General features: G+C 39.8%; 1 protein-coding gene across 1 annotated transcript; it reads right to left on the minus strand.

Annotated features, from left to right (window-relative positions):
• Positions 1–452: 452 nt before the first annotated feature.
• pcdh8 (protocadherin 8) lies at positions 453–24,449 on the minus strand. Its single transcript, XM_071533473.1, has 6 exons — positions 24,345–24,449; positions 15,284–17,572; positions 15,073–15,143; positions 14,699–14,832; positions 14,262–14,549; positions 453–517 (listed from the first exon to the last, which is right to left on the minus strand). The coding sequence occupies exons 1-6, from the start codon at positions 24,447–24,449 to the stop codon at positions 453–455; spliced, it is 2,952 nt and encodes a 983-aa protein (XP_071389574.1).
• Positions 24,450–24,498: the final 49 nt, after the last annotated feature.

The raw sequence follows: 24,498 nt of genomic DNA on the forward strand, positions 1-24,498 counted from the left end.
AAAGGCAAGAGGTGCGATGTTGCAAGATTTCAGATAATCAAAATTAATCGCTTTTTCCTGCGCTCAATTCTCCACGTCAACTGTTGAAACCCGCTCTCTTCGCAGTGAGATCTGACTGGAATCCTCTCGACGCCTCACAGCAGACTCCGGTGTATTTCTTGGTGCATTTAACATAGTTTCTGATCGTCTTCCAGCAAATGAGTGAAACAGTGACAGATCTTGCCTTGGGGGTGGTTTCTCCAATAGGTCTGGCAAGATCGCATGAAGAAGGGCTGTTCTAGTGCTACGTGATTCATTTACTGATGTGCGCGCCCGAAGCAGCAGCATCAGATGAAAAACGTGCTTGTGGATGTTGCTCCTAATACATGTGGATGTGAACTAGGGATTATGAATAGATCAATGAAATGTGTTAGGAGATGATATAGTCGAGGCAGTAAGGACTTGGCAAGTGGTCATTCCGGCGAGGACTGGATCAGGTGGTCAATCGCGATGAGCTTGAGGAATGTGAAATTACCAGCTGACAAAAATAAGAAAAAGAAATGTGTCTCTGCCCCTCAGAATACTATGCTGTCAGTAGTACCATTCTAGCTACTTTGATTTTCATAACTACAGATTTTTATCAATAATTGAAGACAATACCCCCTAACTCCTGGCCTGTAAGGTGTCATCATTATAGTTTTGAGAGGATCCAGCCACAAGATAAAAGAAGAAAGACAAGCTGGGGGTGTTTCAGAATATTCTCACAAAAGGATATAAGAGAATTGCTTATGCCTCTGAAAAGGACTCCTTATTTCACAGCTCAAATATCACAGCTGTTGGTATAACCTGCCTTCTGCAGCTATCACACTTGCCTTCAATATCCACATGAATCTCATATCTCATATTGAAAAGATGGATTGACATTTAGTTCACTCAGCATTTCAACAATATGACATTTGCATTTTTATTCTCACTTGACCAGATCTGAGTGATGCTAGGCTCCTCTGCGATGCAGGTATACACAGGCATATTCTGAGAAGGAGCTGTGTCAACATTAGGGCGAGATCAGTTGGGTTCCTCATTTAATTTCATGTTGCCCTGGATCTAAATCAACCTTGAGTTGTCCCTGAGTTCATTTCCATTGTCTGAAACATGGCTGCTTTCCTCCTCTGGGGAGCATCAACTTTGCCTGGCCAGGGTGCAGCCTGCATAAATTGGCCATTTCTGCAGGTAAGAGATAAGGGCAACAAAGGGAAACTCTAATTATCATTCAGTCTCTGTTAAAACCTCAGGAAAGGACTGCTATTGACAATTGTGTTTGCATTGTCACACTCATACCATTTAATATGATCTGAACTCCCTGAATGAGAGCATGGTTCATAGCCATAATACCTAGGCCACATCCTAAATGTGTGGCTCTTGCTGCCTTGTGTTCTTGTCGAGGACTTTGTCATGGATAGCTTTCTCTAATGAGAGAACCGCGCCTTACCTGGAACGAGCCACAATCTGTAACTTGCTGGCAGTTAAAAGACATGGATGCGTCAGTTGTTTCATGACGAATTGATTTTAAGTTGAAAGCACATTATTCTGTCGGTGTAAAATCATACCTGTTGTAATTCCACAGAGGTTGAAATGACAAACAGTAGCTATGCTTATTTGAGCATAAGTGCAATATCTTGGCATCTCTTTCATGTGATTCACTTACCACTCTGCACAAGCATGATTAGAGGTGAGATTGAGTTGTTTATTATTCTGTTTTTGCACCCATTGCTGGATACCACACCTCAAGCATCACACTAGAATACTGATGGCGGTAAACACAAGTGATAGAATTTTCTTATAGGAAAGGCAGGGCAGAGAAATAGTTCTGTCATAGCCAGATCAGATTGCTCCATGAGACAATGTGCATACATGCAAATTACATGTATGATATCACTTCTTCAGCCAGATGCTTACATAGTTGTACAGGTTTTTAAGAGGAATATCTTATTAATCATTTGCCAGTTAAGTTAAAATTTAAATTGCTGAAATTGTATTCTGTAGCTCTAAAGAAAAAAAACAAACACTTTCTTATACCATCCCTAGTTGTCAAAGTAAACACAGATAAACATTTGTTAATTTCCAAAACTCTATATATCTCATTTTGGGGAAAAAAAGCATATTATTACCCTTGATCAATTCATATTTATATAATACAGTCAGGATGCCCCTATAACCCACTTTTATGTCCACGACCTTGTCAGAATAGCCCCACAACCCTTGTCTGTGTCATGACCCTGCAGTTGAAATACTATTCTAGTACACTGCAAAAAATATTCATCTTAACAAGTCATTTAATCTGATATTGAGACTAAAGATCCTAGTGAGAATCAGTATTTCCAATGCAAATAAACTTGTTTAATATAGGTGTTTTTTTCTCGATACTCATCGAGTGATTTGCCTTATTCTGCCTTGTTACAAGATTTTGACACTTATCTCACAAAATTCCTGAAAAAAGTGAAACCGCAGCCCATTGACAGAATTGTTCACTTGTTCTAAGAAAAAATAAGATTTTAAGACTGAATATGAGACTAAATGACTTAAAATGGTTGTTTCTTTGTACAGGGTATGACTAGAACTCGGCCTGCTACTAGTGGTGATGACTCCAGGATTTCTGTGGTTGACTCATTCTCTGACTCCTGTGACGTGAATCCTCCACACCCACCTCCAAGGCAGAGCTGCTGGCCGGCTATCGATGCATGAGAATAAGTCTTACACCCCTCACAAGCTTTGTTATTGTGATTTTACAGCTAGAAAAAGATATTTTTGTTAGATCAGCCATGGATTTGCATGTAAATGCAAAACCTCTAGGGCCAATGAGTCAACATTTCGACTCTGAATCAAAAATCAGGAGTCAAGCCTGACTCTCCACAGTGCATGGGTTAAAGAGTTGATTTGTTTGCATTGGATTTTGAGAGAAATTCTCTGGGGCTCCAATGATGCGGAGCTAACACAACCTGCTGCCAAATTCTCAAAAAACAAAACTCTGACTTGAAAACATTTTTGATTGTTTTTAGTATCCAAAGGAGTTTTAATTGGTGGTCAGTAGGATAGATTTAAAAAATCCTGACCCTGCACTGTAAGAGGTGGACAGAGGCGTCTGAGGGGCGGCAGTTCTCTGTTGACCAGGTGCCTTTAAAGAGTTGACGCAGTTATGCACCTAAAACCTCTCAAATTACTTGCTCATCAATCAGTCTGGAAAACAAGCGTAAACAAACACAGGAGGAATGTTAAACAGGAGATACACTCTGGAATAGAATTCACATATATCATCACTATAATCGTAAACAGTTACATTTGGACTTGTGAATATGATCATGTCCCTCCCAGTGTTAGACACAAGAGAACAAAGAATAATAATCTGCGATGCATTAACAGGCAAAGCCTTGAGCTGCTTCACTGATAATGAATGAGAGGCTGATATAGATACAGTGATGATGAGGGTTGAATCTGTGTATATGAAGAGGTTTTCTGATGTAATCCCCATGGCATTTCAGTGAACTAATGCTCAATGGGTCTGAAATGTTAAACAAACACTATTAGTCCACAAGGCGAGTCTTCACTTTATTGCCTATATGTCACGGTGGCTGGTTTCGTTGTCTTGTTCAAGGCACACATTATATCCTGATTTACACAATACTAAAATACAAGCAGTTACACCACAGATTAGTTACAACGTAATCCTAAGTACCAATCAAATATTAACGCCTAGCTCTTAGGCAGAGATAAGGCAGTTGGAAGTGACAGAAAGTCACAGAATTGCAGTTACAAAACATACATGCAATATACTTATTTCAGGAAGTCTATACAATTTTCCATTCAATCAAGTAGGTTTTATTTGCAAATCTGAAATCTGAATCACAAATTAGTCAACTATAATTCTAAGTGGCCTGTGCCAGCTGGAAAGCTTAAAGTGTGGTAGCCATAAGGACAGATGACCCCCTTTAATATAGATTGGCTATTCATCTCAATAATGACTTTATGTCCAAACTAGTTAGGCTTAAATGCTCCACAACCTAACTTGTAGCTTCTGAGTCTCCAGTAAGAACTTGATACTCTTAACTTAGGAACAAACTCACACATAGCTGGTGAAAAAACTGTCTACTTTTGGATGTTTCCACTCACAGTTATTGACAAAGTTTTCAAAGATCATAAGAATATCATATGGGAATTTTATTTAGGGGTGAATTTTTGATTCAAGCTTTCAAGGCTTGGGCATTTGAGCTCAAAGCTTAGTTACTCAATACAAATTTTACATTTGTTTTCAGCAACACAAAAAAACAATCACACCATTGAAGAGGCTACAAGCAATCTGTATGTCACCCTGCTACCATATACATGATTTTTTCTTGTGTAATATCCAAGTATTGTGTGAACTATACACGCTAATGTATTTCATTATTTGAATTTTAAGAGGAAATGCCAGCAACACTTGCAGTACTGAGAACAAATATTTATTAGTAAAACCAACACGTTTCGGCACGTGGCCTTCATCAGGGTTTGTAAAACAATTAATCCACAAGCCTATATAAATACATAAGACACACTAGAATCAATTAATAGAAAATGAGAAAATCGAAATAACAGCCGATAGATTACTAACACATAGTCTAAATGAGCCATACAGAAACTGATGGTTTTTCTAATAGATATTTGTTCTCACTACTGAAAGTGTTGCTGGAATTTCCGTCCCATTCCACGCACATTGAAGTTGCACCATAATACTTTTTCAACTGGAACGTTGGAGTAAACCAGTTCAGAATTAAATTTCACGTCAAATACATGTTTAGATCTGTTTTTATGTTGGAAATGAGAAAAAAAAAACACTAGTCTCTGTGTTTGTACTGTATCGAAGAGTGAATTTAATTTGTACTAAAAAAGATCCATGTGTTATCAACATAAATATAACATGTGTGCCAGTTTATTTCTGGGCCTGTGTCTATATTTCACTGAGCAGAAACTAGCACACTGATGCACAAGGTTGTGCCAGATGCCTTGTCTCGCGCGTAGCTCAAGTGTCCCACATACAGTGTGAGAGAATTGCTGGATACAGAACTCTCAGGACCGGCACAGAAGCAGCAGGTTAGAAAAAAGTGCCTCCCCGGAGAAATGATTCAAGGTATTGGAGAGTCTGAGAAGCGAATAAAGTGAATGCAATTTCAAAGGGGAAATAATGGAGGTCACGGTGTTTGATGTTCCTATGCTGGCCATGAAAATAACTTGGTTGATGATGAAATCAATCACAGCTTCATGGGTCTGAATGTTAACAAAGATATGTTTAGTTTTCCGCATTTTTAATAAGACTGTTAAATCTAAGATAGCTATGCATTGCTCCAGACAGAGTGAAGTGCAGTTATCTGCAACTGTGCCTAGTGATATCAGCTGACTGAAGGCAATAATACCTGAAATGTGATGGATGGCTGTTTTTTGTGCTATTCTCTTCTTGTGTTTTTGTTGTGATGAGTGAACACAAGGTCAAAATGGAGTTTATCCTCTGATATCACCTGCCAGTCCAGTCAAGAGGAATGCTCACTCAAGGTGACATTACTTTGGTGTCTGTACTCTGCATGCCACTATATCTTTCATTTCCCGTGAGCTTAAATTTACAACTTATCCTCCGACAGGAGTAGAAAACATCTCTAATATGACCCAGCCTGTGATCTTCCCCAGTAAACAAAAAGAAAAACTGCCTCAGCCACAACTGTGCTTGACAATCACAGGGAAAACAACAAACAAATGGTTTTTTTTAGATTTTAAATACTAGACCTGGGTCAAAAGCCTTCGAAGACTTGCTTGCAAATTGCAAGTAATTTAGGAACCAGTGGAGCACACTGTACCATAAATTCAACGTAACATTTGTAATTACTCCCTTTTTTTTGTCTATTTTGTATGCGGGATTATTGTAAGGTCACGACTATTGCACATACATTGCTTGCAGCAATTAGGCGAAACAGCGATTATACATAATAACAAGAGGACTGTGATTTAAAAGTGCTCATGACATTTTATTCTGTCTGTAGTAGCACTTATGTAGTCCCTGAAAGTTATTTAGTATGCAACAGATCGATCACCATTGTCAAAAAGTCATTTAAATTAACTTCTTGGGCCGATCCAGCAAACTGCTTGTGAGGCAAGGGACTATCAGAAAATTAAAAGGGACATAATATTCCTCTGTGTTAAATTGAAACGGAAAAAAACCTCAACGAAACCAATGGCTATGCAAACATCCCAAGATGTTCCCTATCAGATTGGTTTTTGTCTTGGGATGTTTATCTTTTCACAAATTCAAACAGTGCAGAGTCCACTTTCCCCACATATTGTTCCATTCATCTGTACAGGGCTTTCCAGCTCATCATTCTCTTTCTGACAACACGTTCAGTCTTTCAAATGACTACTGAACCAACACTCTGGTTATAGTGTGCTTGCATGTAACTGATATAGTAGTTGCCCAAACCATGACAGACAAATTCATTTTTCAGTAAAACATTGTCCAACTCATCTATACTTAATAAGAACTCCAAGTAAAACCAAATTGACCCGGTTCTCTCTATTTGTCAGAAGAGACTTATAGTGGGAAGCAAATGTTTGATTCTCACTGAAAATAAGTCAATGCCCATGCAGTGCATGTCTAATTGCAGATGAAGCATCAAATTAAAATGCCAGGCACTGGTTAAAGAACGGGTGGCTGCAGAGTCCCACTGTTGTTTAAACTTCTCAAGATTATGCTGTTTTCAAGGATGGCGTTGTGTAATTTGTGTAACAATATTACCACAGCAACACCAATTTATTCGTTTTCTAAAACTTTCAGTGATGTTAATGTCATAGTGTTCACTACAAGGAAGACACCCTGCCGCCTAGCGGGGTGTGAACGCATATATCTCACCACCAATTAGTATTAGGCTGTACTGTAAAGTGACAGGAAACTAATTCACAAATACTGTAGGAACATGAAAGAGGAGGGAAGTCACCCGCAGAGAAAAATAAACTGTCAGTCCCATACAGATAGAGGAACATCAAGTGTTGTCTCTAAGGCATTCCAATTACTTCAAGACTAACTGTGAACCACTAATAACTTCGGGGAACCTGAGAAACAAAACATTGTTAGCTAATTACACAAGCAAGTCATTTAGACTGATTGATGGGACATATTATCGTGTGCTCTCTCTTTCTCTCGCTTGCCTTGGCTCTCTCTCTCCCTAATTTTCTCTTCCATATAGAAGAGAATAGAATAGCATCTAGACTGCATTTCCTTTGGCAGCTGTCTCAATGACGGCCCACACTGACATAATGAGACACTCTCCCTGCTCAGCAGTAAAGCACAATCAACTGGTGAACAACTGGCACAGATTTATCATCATCAGCTCAGGACCAAAGCTCTATGTGAGAGCTGACATAGTCTACAGAAGCAGAACTGCAGGCGCTGGCATGTGCTGTGTAAGACAGAGGTCGACCAGTCTATTACTGAGGTGAGAAAGCAGCAATCACTGAGTGTGTTTACATTTCTAGATTAAGTTATACATTAATATTCCTGTGTTACTTCTCCTGCTCTAGTATTCTGTTTTTGAACTGGCGCATGTAGATGCCGTATCTATCTACAATAACAGATAAGCTCATATGGTGATTATGAGAAATGTGAATATGATAGCTACGATGTGCAGCTATTAGCTTAGGCACTGAGGCATACCATTTCTAGTTTATTGTTGTTTTTGTTGTCTGTTCTGTTACTATGGTAATATTCAGAGTATTCTGTTTAGTCATGCATGCAGGGATATTTGTGATTTATGAAGATGCACATAAACAGCTTATCCTCAATACAAGTTTAATCAGGATTTGAACTATTGCTGTACAATACTGTAAATGTGCTCAAATGGATATGAATTGGTTATCACCAATGTTACTATGAATGTGAATACTATCTATATTACAAGCAATGTACCAAATATTAATTTATATCCATATAGTTTGCACGTAATATTTATATTGGTTTTAGTTATTTTTTGGTCTTAGTCCTGTTTTTGGAGATAACTGAGCAAAACCTGGGATATATTCCATTCATGAGCTGGTAGATGTGCTTCAATTGAAAATGAACATTAGAAAGGTGTGACTGCACAAGCCTTTCAAAGTGCATTTGTCCTTTGTTTGTTCCCCAGACTTGAATGCACCACATCCTTATTGTAGCTCCAGACCATCCTGACAAGGCCACCCCAGATTTAGATATTTGCTTCACTGGTAGCCCTTTATGAAATGAGTTGAATAAAAGAGGAACATATCACTCATTGGCTAACTTGTCACTGCAAGCACTAGTCACACAATGATCACATCTGAAATGGCAGTGGGGATGTAAAAGGTACTGGCACATTATTGCAACAATACTTGGTATCACTGAATTCTTGTTGATCACAGGCTTCCTAACACTTACTCAGCGGCACTCCATTAAAAGGTGTAATTTTGTAATATGGTTTTTGAAGAGCTACAGTTCACTGCAGTTCTCTGCTTCATGTAGCCATTAGCACACCCAGAGAAAGACTTTCAGGGTCTAATGGACTGGACCTTTAGGGTTCCACTAATAACCATATGGATGTATTAAATATGTTGTTTAGTTTGTTAAATCATGTTGTCCAAACCACATTTTAGCCAGAATCAGTTCCTCACTATTCCACATACGTACATGTAAAGGATGATGTGTTGGCCTGTTATTTTGAGGTTCCATAGCATGATGTTTCCCCCTAGTGGTATGAGAATTAATATGATGGACAGACATCTGGTGAATATTCTTTAGTGCTGCCATGGGCTACACATCTACTGAAGGTTAAGGAAATATTTTCTTAAACAGCCATTGAAGAGCTATACAAATCTACTTTATTTGTGCAAATCTGTGTTTAGCTCACTGGGTTACAGTGTGTAGAATATTCTGCACAGAAATAAACAGTGAGTGTTTTTAAAGGGATAGATGTGATTGCATAACTCATTTGTCATTATTTGTGTGAATGTGAATCTTAATTAGAATTGCATGCCATGTTTAGAAAATGCTCCACTAATGACGAATACATACTGAATGAACACATTAGGCTGGTGGGTTAGGTAGGCGTGGCAGCTGGACACTCATAACTATCTTCTTTAAGGTTAGGTCAATCTGAAAGAAACCCCATGCAATCATCTTGGTCTAGATCATAGTGGGTATCCAAAGAAACTTTTGAACTGTTGAGGGGTGCAGGACCATCGTGTAGCAGCTGATAAGACTGGTACTATAGTGCCGAAATTGGAAACACTGGGAAAGATACGGCATTGATGATTGAGGCACAAATGTTCAATTTATTGATGTATCCAATGTGGGTTTAATCAACAAGAGACAGAGAGATGTACAGCTGTCAATAGGTCATAGACTGACCCATGACTGGATACTGTCACCACCAGCACAATCATATGGAGTCTGAAGCATAAATGAACACTTACCATCTTTTCTTTTCTGGCACCCACTTTGACATCCCCTCCTGGAAAATGCAACGTTAGAAATTCAGGAAGTACCCAGTAATGTAAAAACAGTAATGCTTGACGGAGTGGCTGAATGGGCTACCGCCACATGATACCATTTGCCAACACTTCCTTTGAAATAGGTTCTTCTATCTCTGATAAAACTCTCTCACACCCTCCCTCTCGCTCTATCATTATGTGTATCTTTAGACACAGTGAAGGCAGGAAAGAAATGTAACAGCATATAGCAGTAAATAAATAAGTTCAGTAAATTCAAAACCATGCAGGCAAAGGACTGTACACAGATGCCCAGGAAATTCCCTGGGGAATGTCCACTCAACTACTGCAGCACCTCACTGTGCTCCTTTCTCCTCTTTGTCTAAGTCATGTATAGTATTTATCATTGTGTCAAGTCATATTATTTGTATTTTCCAAGAAGAGGACAATACAGAAATGAAAATTAAATTGCTAATTACATATTATTGTTCTGATGTTGTGTTTAGGTGTATCAAATGGATTTTTATGTTTTGCAATCACTAAAATTTTCAGATTAATTTTGGTTTTAGAGAACTTTCAGAGAACAATGTGCTTTAAATCGCATTTAGTGGGTAGACATAAGTATGATTGGGTGCACATTCAATCTTCTTGCAAACACCACTTCCAAGATTAGTTGCACTGTTTTTATTGGTTTCAAAACATTATCATGGTGGTTAAAATCACTGTTTTCTAATAGTGTCACTGTAGAGGCTGACCTTGGAAAAAAAGTCATATAATTTGGGTTGCAACTTGGTACCAGATATGTCTGCAGTCAGAGTAGAAGTCGTAGTTATCAATGACAACTCTCTCCAAATTTCCATAAAAACCATTACAGTTTGGGAAAAAATAGTTATATTAAAGATAAAATCAGCAATTTATTTGACCATCCATATTTTGTGTATGTTTGCTAATGTTTTTGTTTGAGTTTGACTTGCAGATGGAAATGTTTTTTGGAATTTTCCAAACCCATTGTTAACTAAAAATACAGGTCTATTTTACTCTAGTGAAATAGACTACTTAACATTGCAAATGTAAACAGGCATTTTACAGCCTCAAAATACCCATAAAACAATGTGTCTGTCACATACTGAAAGTCCTTGTATAAAAAGGTAAAGAATACAATTATAAAAATAAAAACCATTACAGTTTAGAGTGGAAAAAAATACCTTAAAAAAACAAACATGATCACTATGTAAACTAGCCTATGATGGAGGGACAGCATTTCAACATACTGTAATTTGGGGCTGAGCAGCTTTGTGGTTGTGATCCAAAACATGGACAGAGACTCCGACTTGAACAGCTTTGTACCCGACACAGGAACAAGCATATGGCATCATTTGACATACAGAGAACCCTACAGTATCGGTGTTGTTCCAAACATTTTGAAATACATAATATGAGCAATGAAAATAGAAACATGCCTGTCTCTGATAATTGAATCGAAGCAATTGGCACATTTCTAACATCTGCACTGGCCTTCAGAATGATGAAATGAGGCAGCATATCAGCCATCAGTGATCAAATCCACCCACACATTTAAGCTTGTGTTGGTAAATTTGCTTTCAGCATCAGTGTATGCACACATATTACAGGCTACTATGATGAGGTGACCAAAGACATAAAAGCACAAATGCAGGCCCATGACAGTGGGTACAGCATATGTTTGAATAGTAATTACAGAGGAATAAAAATGCACCAGTGATAATATCCCATAATTTAGTAAACAGTGTTGCTCTTGCCCCGTGTCTGATGTGTCCACTACTATCCCACTGCTTCACTTTGCTCTGATGTGGGAGTGAATGCATAATTAATATTAATATTCCTTATTGTAGATGATGCAGACCAAATTTCAATGGTAAATGAACATAGCTGCAACTTCTACCTCTAAGACAAACTGTCAAGTGGAAAATAAATTGTAGTATTTTTTCCCACCAGCCCCACAATTCAAAGCTTTCAAAAGTCAATATCCACGCTTGGCAGTTCAGACAGAGATAAAGATGAGGTGCAAGTAGTATAAAGCACTGCATTGTGGGATGGGCCTGAAGCACCAAATGACATCAATCCAGAAGGCCTGCATCTTTATGCACTGGGTGCATTGGGGAATTATATCTTAAAGCCACGATGCCAAGAGGCCATCTGAACACAACCACAACCACACAGTTAGCCATTTGTCAGAAATAAACACACCACCATCAGGTGCTGAGGCTAGAAATGACGTGTGTAGATCTGACTCATTTGTCAGTCGACTACTGATGAGCAGAAAACTGGCTTTATAACACTCATTTTCCATTGCCTGAGGAGGCAACCTGAGTGAAGTCAGTTGCAACGGGAATTCAAATGTATAAGGGGTGTGAGCGCTGCTGTAGGTCATTAAAGTGAAGGCCATTGGTTATGAACACAGCGCAATGCAATGTGATTTGCTAACAGACACACGCTTTCACTAAACTCTGCAGATGAATATACCTTGTGGCACAAATTATCGGGTCAACGGGCAACTATTTGACCTACAAGGAAAATATAAAGCAATGATGAAGGAAGCCATATTGTATTGATTGATGAATGCATTTTCCCTCTGTGTACAATTGGCTATCTGTCAGACCACTGCACATCACTGGGAGCACAAATATGACCTTCCTTCTTAATGCTTGCCTATTGTACTGCATGGCCTTGAAACCCCATTGGACTCCATGCCTAAAATAAATTTAACAACTATGCAATTTGCAAACTGCAGTCCCAACGCAAATTACAAGGACTAGATAATCAAAGGTGGTCATGACAACTTAATCAGGGAATGGGTTTGGTATAATGTCCTCTATTCAAGAGATGGCGTATTGTGGTAAGCTGTAACAGATGTTTGAGGATTCTGTTCAGCGCTTCACAGTGAAGAAAAGACACCTAATCCACTCTCTTCCAGCTTTTATCTTTACTATCAGAAACATTTAGGTATTTACATTGATGCAAATGAGTGCTGCTCTTAGCCACATTTTCCTGCAACTGAATAGAAAAGAAATAATGGTATGAATTTGATTATGAAGCTCAATCCACCATTAGTTATCACTGATGGTGCTTCCTTGGCAGCTTTCCTTGGAAACTATTTGTTTTCTCTTCAGGGTTTGGCCCTTAGTCGGCTATTATGTAATTTGTAACAATCCTTCACTCCTGTCTTATTTACTTTCATACATTGCAGGCTCATTTGAAGCTGACCTTAAGAATTAAGAAAAGGAATTAAGAAATGACTGTGACAAATCTGCATGCACTAATTAAAATCAGCAGCTCTTGAGCTTTGTGTTAAAATAACATAGCATATTTTGAGTTTGCCTTCAGTTACTAAACTCAAGAGCAAATTTTAAAATGTTTATGAAAAGCAATATTAAAGCAGGCCTGTACATTTGAAGTTGAAAAGCCATGTACTTCCCGATGGGCATGGTCCCTTGATTAAGAGATGTATTTAATTGATTTTATCTTGAATATTTTATGATGCAGTTTGCGGTTTCTTTCAACTGTGTTTGCCTGATTTACCTTCACACAATGAAATGCTATTCCATGTTGAAATATTTCAGAACATTTTTTTCTTTTTTTTTCTTTTTTTCTTTTTTTGCTAAAGCTACATATAAAAAATATAAACAGTATTCAGGTCGATTCTTGTCAGAGTAGGTTTTAGCTTTTTAATACATCAATGTCTCATCAATAAATCACCCAGGGCCAGACACAGCACTCACTTGCCCTACATATTCATGGTTGAATTAAACTTTGTAACATTGATGAGGTCTGATAAGGACAATGCAGTCAGGCCTTGTCTACCCCAGAGTGTATTCAGATGACAAGTTATATGAGAATACCTATGAATTTCACCTTCTGTATATTTTATCCATATGCCCTAGCTAGAACAGCTCAGTTATACTACACCTGAACATTTTCTGTCCCCCATAGCTGCAAATGAGACTGTAGAATTTGTCCAGCAACCTATTCTGTGTTGTACAGCGTTGTGTACTACATTGTGAATTATTTAGAAGAGTTGGAGGTGTCTATGACAGCACCCTGCATGATTTTCTAGGGATAATGGTACATATATTTTCTAGTTGAGAACCAACACCATTCCCTCATTTGCATGCAAAAACTCAACCAACCAACCTATGAGTCTTCAAAGCCAGTCTCCTAGGTAATGGAGCAGCTCTAGATTTTACATCTTAACATCACTGACTTGAGTCTTGATCATGTACTGTAGCTACCAGCTTTGGAAGAGTTGTTCTTGTTTAGTAATACAGATTGGACTTTCTTAGGCGATACGAATAACATTTGAACTCCTAAATTGAGTTCCATTTCTCTGAAGTGAAAATTATTATCTTATCTCTGTATGTCATTCATATCAACATATTTGAGTAGCAAAATATCAAACATGAGTAGAATAAATGATAATGACACTTTTCTTTGTTTCAATCACAGATTTATTGGAAAAAAGAAACACGTGCTTCATAAGCTATACTCAAGCTCAAATAATAATAAAGACATAAATAAGACATGACATATATATATATATATATATACATAATTAATTTCATCTAAGAAAAACATGTGCATCTGTTGCCCATGTAGCAACAACCAGTTTTACAAATATTTACATCTTTGTGTTTCAGCATTCGGACCACATCTCAATTAGCTTATCAACGCAGTTTATTAAAAAATAGTTGCAACCTCTAATGCAGTTGCCACTGTTACAATGTTTGGACTCTGCTTACGGATTTCACCACTTCCAACAGCAACCTCCCGCTGCTGCTGGGGGAAGTAGGACGGGAGGGTCCCGGTCCTGGAGAAGGTCTGCACAGCGCTCCTGGATTTGGGGCGATTTGTGCCGTATCCAGAGTCTTTCCAAGAGTGGGGGTAGGCATGAGGACTGTTGAAGACTGGCGCTGGGGAAAAGCCTATTGTGTACGCATTGTCTCCGGTGGCTCTGAAGCTCTGGGTTGGTACCACGCAGTAAGTGCCTTGCCAATCCCCAGATAAGGTGTTTGCAGCACTGGATGAACCTGAAATTGAAGGGAAACAGATACTTAATTATAAGGGGGAGACAGGTTATGTTACATTAAAATCAGTATTTAGATGTTATGTTACAGTCATTTATCTGTCATATCATTGTGCTGATTATTTGATGGCGATTTAATGTCAAAACACTCACTCTTTGGCCCAGGCTGGAAGGTGCTGAAGTTCTTCTTGCCTCCATCACCGCTGATATCAGAGTCGCTGTCATTGAAGTCACTGTCCCCTTTGCCGCTGTCCTTCACGCTCAACTGGTCAGTGATACCAATGCCACTGTGAATACAATCAACACATGAGCCACTGTTGCACCGCTGTAGTTTGATTATTGATGTTGTCTTTTTTTTCCACTTATGAGGCCTGTCTGCTGCTACCCATCCATGCTCGCTCCACAGGCATGCCGCAATTAAATGTATGCACAGTGCATGTTAAGTACCTTCTGTGCAGACAGTGTTGACTGTGAATAAAGGATGTCCTATCTGAGAGAAAAAAAACACATTTCACTAGTGTTCTTACCTCACTTGCAAGCAGTATTTGTCACCTTGCCACACAGATGTTGGTTGGAAATGCTTGGAGGGCAGGAACATCTAAGAGAACAAACAAAATGACAGCAGGGAGCTTAGTTTCCATTTCTGGCACTGAGATCAAGGCAGCGCTTGGGAACATCACATGCATATTTAAAAAAAAAAAAAAAAAAAAAAAAAAAATACTGCAGTAGTTGACTCACCTTTGTCTCTGAGTCCCCGCTCCTCTCCTCGTACAGGCAGGAATCATCCAGAGATGAAGCAGTCCGCTCATGGAAGAAACCTCGTTGACCACCGTATATGTTTGGTTCTGTGGAGCTGAGCATGGGAACGGGCCTGCTGTCAAACAGGCTGTGAGACACTTCTCTCTTGGAGCCGTGGTTTGTCTCCCCGCGGTTCAGCTTGCATGTGACAACAACAATCACTATTGCAATCAGCAATAATGCACAACCCCCACTGAGCATAATGATGACTATTAGAGAGCCATCCAGGCTGGAGTTTTCCTCGTCACTTGACCGTAACACAATGACAACTTGGTCTTCGGAGGGCTCTGTGTCTGAAACAACAAACCTAATAGTGGCACTAGTGGAGAGGGGGGACCTGCCATTGTCACTCACAGCTATTTTCATTTCTAATATGTCTCCAATTTCAGCTGCCAGCCATTGTTTTAAAGCAATCTCTCCAGTGTCTTTGTTCATTGTAAAAAGCTTTGGGTCACCTTGCACAATTCGGTAAGAGAGCTCCCCATTCACTCCCTCGTCCTCGTCTTCGGCCTCCACGCGAAGGGCCAGATACCCCACAGGTGCGTTGTAAGGCAGAGGGATGTCAGCTGAGTCATTTTTAAGGACAGGGAAAGTGAAGTATGGGTAGTTGTCATTTTGATCAACAACTCTGATCCTGATTGTTGATGTGCTCGACTGTGGAGGGGAACCTTTGTCTTCTGCTTGGATGATCAGTTCAATCTGCTGAAGAGTCTCGTAATCAAAGGATCTTAAAGTATACAGTGATCCTGAGAGTGAATCTATAGAAACATAAGTGGACACAGGGGCTCCTGATACCTCTGAATCTATGAGTTTGTAGGAGACTTTGGCGTTCTTTCCCATGTCAGGATCACGGGCCACAACAGTGGTTACATATGAACCTGGGATATTATTTTCCATGACTGAAACTTCATAAATTGGCTTACTGAAGAGAGGGGGGTTGTCGTTCTCGTCTGTCACACGAATAGTATACTGTCTGACAGTTTTGAAAGGAGGACTTCCCAGGTCTTCTGCCACCACAGTCAGGTTATACTCCGGGATCCTCTCTCTGTCTAAGGTGGTCGTTGTAACAATCATGAACGTGTCCCCGTAGGCCTCCTGGAGTTTAAAATGCTCGTGCCCGTGGAGGCTGCTGCGCACGTAGCCGTTGGAGCCGGAGTCTCTGTCCGAGGTGCTGATGAGAGCCACGAAACTCTCCGCGGCCGCAGCCTCGGTGATGTAGGCGACCCCGTCACTGGAGGAGGTCATCGGTTTGATGCTGATTTCTGGCGCGTTATCGTTCACGTCCACAACATCTACCACAACTTTGCAGGTCGACGGGACGGAGTTCTTCCCCAAGTCGGAGGCTTTGATGTTCAGCTCGTAGGATCTTCTCTTCTCAAAGTCAACCAACGCCTTTAAGGTCACGTCACCGGAATATGGGTCGACGTAGAAAAGGCGCGTTGCTTCTGATGATGTCCCGACAAATGCATACATCACCTCACCGTTGACGCCGTCATCAGGGTCAAAGGCGTGCACTTTGAGCACACGGTGGCCCACTGGAGAATCCTCATTCAGCTCAACTTTCAGTGAGTTGTGTTCAAACGTCGGGCTGTTGTCATTAAAGTCCAGCACTTTGATGTTTACGGTCATTGAACCGGACTTAGGTGGCACTCCGCCGTCCGCTGCTGTGACTTGCACCGTGTAGGAGTCTTCCACCTCTCTGTCCAGCTCCTTCACCAGTACCAGCTCAGCATACTTCACCCCGTCTTCTCTGTCGCGCACTTCAACAACGAAATGGCTGGAGGGGGATATATTGTAGCTTTGAATGTAGTTATTACCCACATCCTGGTCGAGAGCAAGTTCTAGTGGGAATCTTGAGTCCAGCGGAACATTTTCCAATATCTCCAGGTGCGTCTCGTTGCGCAGAAACACGGGGAAATGGTCGTTGATGTCCTTTACCTCAATCTCAACGTGGATGAGCTGAAACTTTTCTTTGGAGAAGGCCACAATGTCGAAGGTGATAAAGCAACGCGGAGACCTGGGGCAGAGCTCCTCTCGATCAATTGTTTCCCCGACAGTCAAAAGCCCATCAATCTCCCTCATTTGAATCACAGACGAGTTTGTCTCTTGCATGAAGCGGAAAGACGTTTCAGGGTCATCAGCTGGATCAATCTTTAGGTCCTGGGACAAATTTCCTATCTCCGTCCCGGGCGCATCCTCTTCATAGGTGAAATACCTTGTAGTTGTGCACTGAACAGTGTATATCAAAAAAACAAGCACCGCACACTCTCCAACTCCTCTAAACTTACAAAATCCCATTTTCAAGGGCTATAGTAGTGTAATGCCAAAAAGACTCATAAAAGATTCAAACAGGCAACGAGTTATGCTATGTCAGGTCGAATCACAACTGATTTCAGCACTGACTTTGCTGTTGGACTATAAGCCCTGGTATATGCAAATAGGTTGCCCCATCGACCAATGGCCTTCCAGTGGTCCAGCAAACGGGAAACGTTTGTCTCTGCAGCAAATTGCTGTTGCCCCCGAGTTGGGTGCAAATGGCTCTTCAGACAAACTCATTTAGGATCTTTAATCAGGATGATAATACTGTTACCTAAAGAAATCTGCACATTGGCAATCAATTAACTAACACTATAGAGGTCTGAATTTACATTTCAGTAGGACCACATCACATCAGAGGCGCTGGAAGCCTAGCTACCTGTTGAAAGGTTGAGAGATTGAATAGGTTAGCTGGGCTGTCACCACAACCACACAGTCCAAGAAATTATGCAGCAATTGCTGTGATAAGAGACACGGATGCAAAGAAAAAAGTGTATGCCAGGACTATACCTGGGGTCAACACAGCAGCAATCATCATGTGCACTAGGTACATAATGGTACAAGGTAGATAATGGCGAAATGTACTATTCTTACTAGTTCTATACTTTTCGTGTTTTGGTAAAATGTAGGGAGAAGTGGTAAAAGCAGTAGAAAATGCAACGTAGTTTGAATTACAAATGATCCTTTTGTAGAGACACATACAAAAGGAAAGCACATATACATTATACTATCATACAAAATAGGAAATAGGATCCCATCTCATCTATGACACTGTGTATGACACTCCTCATTTGACATGTAGGCTGAAAGAAACCTAAAGTATGAATCCAGAAATATTCTTCTGACATTTGTATTCTTCTAATACAGATGTTACTGTATTTTCTTTCAATCTAGTCCATATGCTAAACATGATGTTTTCAAATAAGGAGGAATTTAGATGCAACTACAATATAGCAATATAAAGAAAACCAACACAGCCAGACAAGTGTCATTTCAGGTGCCAAGAAAGTACCAGCTAGTCTACCTCGGATACTGATTGAGTTGGTATCAACCTGTAAGTATTTGGGTTTCTTAATTGATGATCGTTAATCGTTTAAACTTCATGTTGATTGCCTTGTTTTGCCTTGCCTTGTTGATTGAAATAAGTCCTGCTTCTCCTATAATTCCAGGAAAAGATTGGTTGCAGCCACGTTTTTGCCTTTGCTTGATTATGGTGATGTGCTATATATGAATGTCTCAGCTCAGTGTTTGTGCATGTTGGACACTGTCTATCATGGTGCACTTAGGTTCATTACTGGATTCAAAACACTCACCCATCATTGCTGCCTGTGTGCCAGAGCAAATTGGCCATCTCTGCCCATGTGCAGACTTAGCCACTGGTGCACTTTTATTTACAAGTCTATTGTTGTTTCGCTTCCATCTCACTTGTGTGTTTATATATCTCATAACCTTGGAAACTATGGACCTATACAAACTGTCTGTCCCTAACATCCATGTGAGCTTAAGGCTTTTGTGCTTTCTGCTCCTTTTGCATGGAATTAGTTGCAGGATGACTTGGGTCTGTTTGACTTGATTTCAATGGGAGAATTCAAGTCACTTCTTTGATTAATCTCAAAATAGGTACATGTATTTTTAAGTAATTTGTAAGTTTATAGGCTGTTTTTTTATTGTTTATTTGCTTGAATTGTCTGTGTGTAACTGTATGAATGTGAAGTATGACGCTGCTGAAAAAGAGTATGTGTGCACAGTGAGCCTATCTTGGGTAAATAAAGGATAAATGAATAATACTACTACTACTACTAATAATAATAATATTAATAATACATTTGATTACTTTTGTGTTTTGGATACCAATAACTTTAAATACAGGTATCTTTCCAGCTTAGTGTTAGAGAAAACTATGAATTTACAACCGAGGCCATAGTCTGAACTGCAATAAATACTGAATTGCACCTTTTCAACAATGCTGTTATAAAACACAGGCCTTGGAAGCTGTCATTGGTGTAGCACTGAGAAGAGTAAACTAGTCTCAGTGACCCCCCCACCCCCCAACCCACACACACACAGACACACACACGCACTCACAGCACCACTACGAGCATCAGCTCACAGCGTGCTAACAAAAGACCATAAGTCCTATCAACCAGACTTTTGTCAACCATATGGGTGATTAGCTTTTGTTGATTAAAAGGCGTCTCTGTTTCCTTCAAAGAGCTCTTGACACCTAGCACAAGTTTGGGCTAAATCTGTCTGAGCCCCCAAGAGGGCACATACAGGAAGGTGTTAAAAACCACACACCCTAAAAGAGCCACAGTGACTGCGGCACTTGGAACGTGTCACTCAGCTAGGGGTGATAAAGCTTTGTGATGCCCTATTTAAAGTGTTACACAAGCTCAATTTTGCCATTACCGTTATTCTAAAATACGGTACAGAGAAAGTGAAAATTGATTTTTTTTCTGGATGAGGTGGTCTGCTATTGTTGGCAAGAGCTACACTGTTGACAAAGAACAATAATAAACTGCTGAGACAACTCACAGCTGAGTGGGCCTATGTTTTATGTATCCTATACAAAACTTGGAACCCGCTTTGGTTTGATTACATTACATCAGAGGTGGGCGCTTAGTGTTTGTTCTCAGATCTACCAGACATCAAATCAACAAGTGATTTTGCTAAACCCTATTATTATGCCAATCAGCCTGAAATAGGGTTTATTAATGCGCTGAGCTAAGGCAGACCAATACAAAGCCTAACTTAAATGGACTTCTATTAGGTTTTCTACCGCCTTCACTTGTACTGAGGCTGTTTACCCTTTAAGATCACAGGAGTGAGGAGTATCCTGATGAAGAGTGTAAAAATGAAGCACCAAAAAATATGAATTATCTCTAAATATCCCTCACAATCGACTTCTATATTGATTACTTTTATTTATTTATATTTTTATCTAATGCTGTAAATAAGATCACACAGAAAATAAGAACATTGAGCTAACATTAGGGGAGGATTAAAACATACTCAAGATATTTTCCTACCATTACCCAGACATGCAAAGCCTGCAGCACAGTGGCCCCATGCTGGCTGGGTGTTGAAATCCAGGATTTTATGGCTATGAGGAGTCAGTAGGTAATACAGAATTATTAGCCAAATTAGTTGTTTGCCACTAAGAGGATTAAGGTTTAATCTTATCAAATGTCTCACGCCTTTACCACTTTGTGTAGCCACGATTTTCAAGGTTAGGTTACCACCAAACAACAGCAGATGAAAATATTTCAATCCATATCTAAAATTAAAGCACAGAACATAACAATTAAAACAGCTGCACGGGTAGCATGGCGATTGGTCCGTTTGCTATTTTCTTCATGCAGCCTACTTTAAGTGGGAGCTAATTGCCATGATATAAAACATAATCTACTCATGTCCAAAGTATTTTTCTAATCAATACATCACTGCAAGGTCACCAAAGGTATCAAAGCTTGGCTAACATAGAAGTGATACTTGTTTGTCACTTAAGTCAGGTGATTAATGCAGATCACGGCTTGATTAAGACGTGTGTGGTGACAGTAAGAGCATTACAGCAGATTAATGGCTTTGGCCATCTGTTCTCTTACTGAGGTGCTTTTAATTAATGGTAAGAATATTGTTAATCTTGGCTTGGCAGTCAACATCACAGTAATCACAATGATGGTCAGAAATCAGTCTCATGTCAGCCTTCTATAGTTAACAACCAGGGCCATTTGAGGACAGTTTGAGCACTGGCAGCAAAGCATCTCTCCTACCTCATGTGCCACCAGGTAGCAGCCAGGGGAAGCTTTTGGTGACACTGGGAGCAGTAATCCTGGCATATGCCACTGGGAACAAATGTCTCAAAAGACCACCTTTTGGATAATAGCAACTATGTCACCCACTGTTAGAAAACTGCCAGCCAGTTTTCATTTTCCTCGTTTCCCATGCAGTCCTCAGTTATCTCAGTAAAAAACACTTTTATATATTTATTTTCTGTCGTGAGAAAGCCATATTAATGTGTTTAATATTTTCTATTTTCTAGGTTTTACAATCTGATTTTGTCAGCCTTTGTGAGTATCCCTTATTTGTGTTTTTACATACAAATAACACCTAGACCATATCAGTTGTAGCAGCTGAATTGAGAAAATTAGATTATTTTCATTCATGTGTTTTGATTGCAATAGATACTTTAACTAAGGGAAGATATAACTACCATTCACAATTCAGAATATGCTGAGTATTTATTGATAATTTAGATAGGTGCAGACTTATAAAAAACCATCCAGACATTTTCCAGCCATCCCCTTATCAGTTTCCTCATCTCACTTTAACCTTAGGTGCTCTAATAAACTGGGGGGTATACATGTCACTGCTCTGACCGTGAGGGTCATGTGGAGAGTTTAATCTAGGCCATTTGGGCTGTCTGAAAGGCAGATAAAACAAGATTATCCTGTGCTTGGTGCTGGCCCTTGGTGAGACAAGAGGGTGGAAGCATGTGAGCAACAGCTGTGGAGGTGCCAGATACTCAGACTGGCTAGTGGTCCCTGTTGCTTTTGGCACCTCCCATGGCGCTACAAGCAGCAGATAACCCCCCCAACCACAGCTCATCCTCACAGCTCTCCAACTGATTACAACTGGCCAAATGTTTAGCATACTGTCCCTAATCACACATTGCATTCTGTCACAATATGCTCCTAAATAGCTTTAAGAGCCATATAAGTCACAAGGGTACTTGTGGCCTTGATGTTATTAGGTCTGGTTGTTTTTTCTTCTTCTTTGCCTCAACTCTCTAAGTAAATGCATTCAGATAATTTCAGGATGGATGAAATCTCCTTTGCAGCTCCTGAATTTAGGACATGTGAAGGAAAACTTAAAAAGATATTTGTAAAACAAAGATCAATTATGGTAATAAAATGCATAACATAAGAAAATCATGAAATTGTCTTACTATTTTATGATAAATTAATTAGTCTATTAGGGCCAAGCATGAATAATGCAGGGTTTCCCTGTAATTAGATCTCGGTGGACTCTACATGTTTCAAACAAATCCAGAACATTAATATGGATGCAGTGTAAACATGTTTCTAGGATTTCTTCATGTTGGCCACAAAAGGCTGAGTCTATTAAGAAATTTGGAAAGACAGATTTTGTTGTTTAAATCTCCTGAAAGCCGAGGCAGATCAAAAGAGGTATTAGTATTCTGAGACAAATCATGTTTGGCTGAGGTTCCTGTACCCCCACTCGACTCCAACCATTCCCCACTGTGGAACTAACGCTCACTGCCTCAGAATCATTTCAGCAACAACAGTTGCTAGCTGCACTCCATTATGCATAAGCATTTTGAATCAGCTTTGACCATATGTACAAAAAGGTATGCTAACTACATGCATATCAACAACGCTGCTCCACATAAGCCTCTTTTTAATGATAATGTGATCACTGAGTGAATAAATGCCTATCTTACCAACTTGATGCATTTATAACAAAATGCCAGTTTAACAATCATCATGACAAAAAGCAAAACATTTTTTTTTTTTTAATAAGTGGAGTCCACCCTCAAGGTCTGGATTGAAACCAGGGATGATAGTGCCATCTACAGGTGGAAACTTTACCATGTTGGCATCCAATGACAAGGAAGCAACAACAAATCCTCCAAGCATGAGCACTTTTATATAGTATACATTTCACACAGTCACCGATCAATAACCCTCTGACTAATGAATGATACATAAATGTTTAAGGCACCTGTTTGAGGGAACATCTGGTCCTGACAGAGGCTGGAACAGGCTAATTAGATGGATACTAGCAACCTGAAATTGTGTGCTAAACACTTGGATTCAATTTGAAATCAGCTCCCCTGCTCCTACTGTGGTGTGAGACCTTGCTGTGTGCTTTTTACTTTCTGTTTCTGGTAAAGGATTCCACTAAGGGTTTCAATCCAATTATGATGACTACTTTACATTTCATGCTTCTTATTGAATTTCAGCACCTCAAGCTACATGGATGAGGACCCTGAAAATCAGTACACATTTGTTTCTTTTTACCTCCAGTTATGTTCTTTAGAGTATGTGTTGATTGCAGGCACATATTTTACTTGACATATCCCTATCCAACTTTCATTTTGATTTTCATTTCCCACATCTCCACTGAACTGGTCATTGTAGATACTGGAGTACTGCAAATCCTTTTTTTTTTATGTGTCTACAGTGTGGATGTTCATACTTGCAATTCATATTCCCGTGGCTTGTTGGCAGTTACTATATCAGGCGGGGTAAATCAGAATTTGCTTGGTAGTTCAGGCTGTGAATAAATTTTATTCTCTGTGGGACGGTTATATTATTCAAAGCAGGGAAGATAAAGTATAGCTTGCTTGCGTGTGTCTGTGTGTGTGTTTTTATGGGTGTCTGTATGTGTGTGAGATTATGTGTGTCTGCATGTGTGTGTGTGCATGTGCGTGCGTGCGTGTGTACATGAATGTTAATTTGTGTCTTTTCAAGGACCAGGTTCCTCTCCCCCTCCTTGAATATATTTCACATCTCCATATTCCCATCCTAGAATGCTGCCTCCTTGAAGCAATTTCCTCTCAGCCATTATCTGATGGGTGAGAACTGCTTCCCATTGGCAGGGGCAGATGACACTTGGGCTGGGTAAGAGCTGGCTGTTAAACGTAGGACTGGCTCCTTACCAAGCCCCAGTCTGCCTGGTCTTGACAGCCCCCACAGGGCCGGCCACTGGGGGCAGACTGTTGGGCCAACTGGCCACTGAGGGGTGTAATCACTCCCTCTGACATATTTGGCACAAGCTATCCATTTGCTCGACAAAAAAAAAAGGCCTGTGTG

The sequence above is a fragment of the Centroberyx affinis genome, unplaced genomic scaffold, assembly GCF_046629955.1.
Source record: "Centroberyx affinis isolate AG114_WGS23_722 - 3 ecotype Tasmania unplaced genomic scaffold, CSIRO-AGI_Caff_v1 ptg002370l_1, whole genome shotgun sequence".
Taxonomy (NCBI): Eukaryota; Metazoa; Chordata; class Actinopteri; order Beryciformes; family Berycidae; genus Centroberyx; species Centroberyx affinis.